At 70.0% G+C, this 2,534-nt stretch overlaps 1 protein-coding gene across 1 annotated transcript in view; it reads left to right on the plus strand.

Annotated features, from left to right (window-relative positions):
- Window positions 1-976: 976 nt before the first annotated feature.
- Window positions 977-2,534, plus strand: part of LOC121349731 — a gene marked incomplete at its 5' end in the record, with an annotated part of 3,823 nt that continues 2,265 nt past the window's right edge. Inside the window, 4 exons of the mRNA XM_041460444.1 lie at window positions 977-1,161; window positions 1,983-2,070; window positions 2,152-2,259; window positions 2,322-2,455. Coding sequence (XP_041316378.1) covers window positions 977-1,161; window positions 1,983-2,070; window positions 2,152-2,259; window positions 2,322-2,455 — 515 coding nt within the window. The remainder of the gene's footprint in view (window positions 1,162-1,982; window positions 2,071-2,151; window positions 2,260-2,321; window positions 2,456-2,534) is intronic.

Genomic DNA, 2,534 nt, shown 5'->3' on the forward strand with positions numbered 1-2,534 from the left:
CCCCTCCCCCACCCCGGAGTGTTTTTTAAGCCACTTTTGGGTTTTTCACATTTTGTTGTTATTTTGGGGGGGGGTCTCCCCGCCCAGCACAAATAAACGGTTTTCTACAAGAAAATTTAAATAAAAATAAAATTTTGGTGGTTTCGGGGGAGGGGGCGGGGCTTGGGTGACCACGCCCCCAGAGGAAGCCCCGCCCACTTCACAGAGCCGTCAGCACCTGCCCACCAATCACAGCCCTCCTGCTTCTGACCCCGCCCCGCTGGCCACACCCGAACAGGCCACGCCCACCTTCCCTGTTAGCCCCGCCCCTTCAAGGCACCGCGTGCAGAACACAGAAACGCTTTAATGCGTGGGGGCGTGGCCTGGCGTGACAGGGGCGTGGCCAGATCCCGCAGGGGCGTGGCCAGTACTATTCACAGCTTTGGTGGGGGCGTGTCCTGAGTTTTCCTGGGCGTGTCCAGCCCCGCCCTGGGCGTGTCCCACTCCACCCGGGGCGTGTCCATTCCCACCCTGGGCGTGTCCAGCCCCACCCCTCTTCCCATTGTGGGCACGCCCCCCTTGCATTGGGGACACGCCCCCCTCGTTTTGGGGACACGCCCCCTTTGCCCTGGGTGGCGGCCCCTGGCGGACGAGGGCACCCGCTTAGGGAAGGACACGCCCCCTTAGTCTTAGGGACACGCCCCCTTGTTTTGGGGGCACGCCCCTCTTGTTTTGGGGGCACGCCCACCGGGTTGGGGGGCTCTGGGGGACAATGGGGGACACTGGGGGACACTGGGGGACATCGGGACACCTCTGGGGGACACTGAGACCCCCCCTGGTGACACCGACCGCCCCCCCGCGGGCCTATCACCCCCCCGGGTTGGGGGGCGCTGGGGGACACTGGGGGACATCGGGACACCTCTGGGGGACACTGAGACCCCCCCTGGTGACACCGAGACCCCCCACGTGGCATTGACACCCCCCCGGTGACACCCAGGCCCCTCCCGGGGGCGGGCCCAGCCGCCGTCGGTGCCACCCGCGGGTGACAGAGCCGCGCGCGGAGCCGGCCCCGGTGACACGGGGACACCGAGGGGACACTCCGCCACCCCCAGAGGCCACCGGGGGCCACCATGGGCCAGCAGGGGCCAGCAGGCGGCGCCCCCCGGCCCGCCGGGAGCGGAGGTGAGACCCCCGGTGTCCCCCGGTGTCCCTGCTGTCCCCCCCGTCTCCTGATGTCCCACCCTGTCACCCCTGTCCCCGCTGATGTCTCGCTGATGTCCCCGCTGTCCCCACTGATGTCCCGTCTGTCCCCCCTGTCCCCACTGATGTCCCCTGTCCCCTCTGTCCCCTCTGGTGTCCCCTCGCTGTCCCCTCTGTCCCCCCTGGTGTCCCCTCGCTGTCCCTGTCCCCAGGAGCGCTCCACCCAGGCCACTGATGTCCCCTGTCCCCACTGATGTCCCCTCTGATGTCCCCTGTCCCCACTGATGTCCCGTCTGTCCCCCCTGTCCCCACTGATGTCCCCTGTCCCCTCTGTCCCCGCTGATGTCCCCTGTCCCCGCTGATGTCCCCTGTCCCCCCTGGTGTCCCCTCGCTGTCGCTGTCCCCAGGAGCGCTCCGCCCAGGCCACTGATGTCCCCTGTCCCCGCTGATGTCCCCTCTGATGTCCCCTGTCCCCGCTGATGTCCCCTGTCCCCTCGCTGTCCCCTCTGATGTCCCCTGTCCCCACTGATGTCCCCTGTCCCCGCTGATGTCCCCTGTCCCCCCTGGTGTCCCCTCGTGTCGCTGTCCCCAGGAGCGCTCCGCCCAGGCCACCTTTGTCCCCTGTCCCCTCTGATGTCCCGTCTGTCCCCTCTGTCCCCCCTGGTGTCCCCTCGCTGTCGCTGTCCCCTCTGATGTCCCCTGTCCCCTCTGATGTCCCCTGTCCCCACTGATGTCCCCTGTCCCCTCTGTCCCCTCTGATGTCCCCTGTCCCCCCTGGTGTCCCCTCGTGTCGCTGTCCCCAGGAGCGCTCCGCCCAGGCCACCTTTGTCGCGTGGCGCCGCTACCGCCAGGCCTGCGAGCTGCACCTGCGCCTGGCCCCGCCCCCGCCAGGTGAGCGCCACGCCCCGGCCACGCCCCGGCCACGCCCCGGTGACACCTGTGACCCCCCCGGTGACACGTGTGACCCCCCAGGACCCGTGTGCAACCGCAGCTTCGACCTGTACGCGTGCTGGGGGGACGCTGTCCCCAACAGCACGGCCACTGTCCCCTGCCCCTGGTACCTGCCCTGGCACCACCGAGGTACGGCGGGGACAGCGCGGGGGTGGCGCGGCGGGGACAGCGCGGGGACAGCCCGGGGACAGTGCAGGGCGGCGTGGTGGCGCGGGGACAGCCCGGGGACAGCGCGGGGACAGCGCGGGGACAGCGCGGTGACAGCCCGGTGACAGCCCGGGGACAGTGCAGGGCGGCGTGGTGGCGCGGGGACAGCCCGGGGACAGCGCGGGGACAGCGCGGGGACAGCGCGGTGACAGCCCGGTGACAGCCCGGGGACAGTGCAGGGCGGCGTGGTGGCGCGG

Source organism: Pyrgilauda ruficollis, unplaced genomic scaffold, assembly GCF_017590135.1.
Source record: "Pyrgilauda ruficollis isolate IOZ18807 unplaced genomic scaffold, ASM1759013v1 scaffold1430, whole genome shotgun sequence".
NCBI classification, from domain to species: Eukaryota; Metazoa; Chordata; class Aves; order Passeriformes; family Passeridae; genus Pyrgilauda; species Pyrgilauda ruficollis.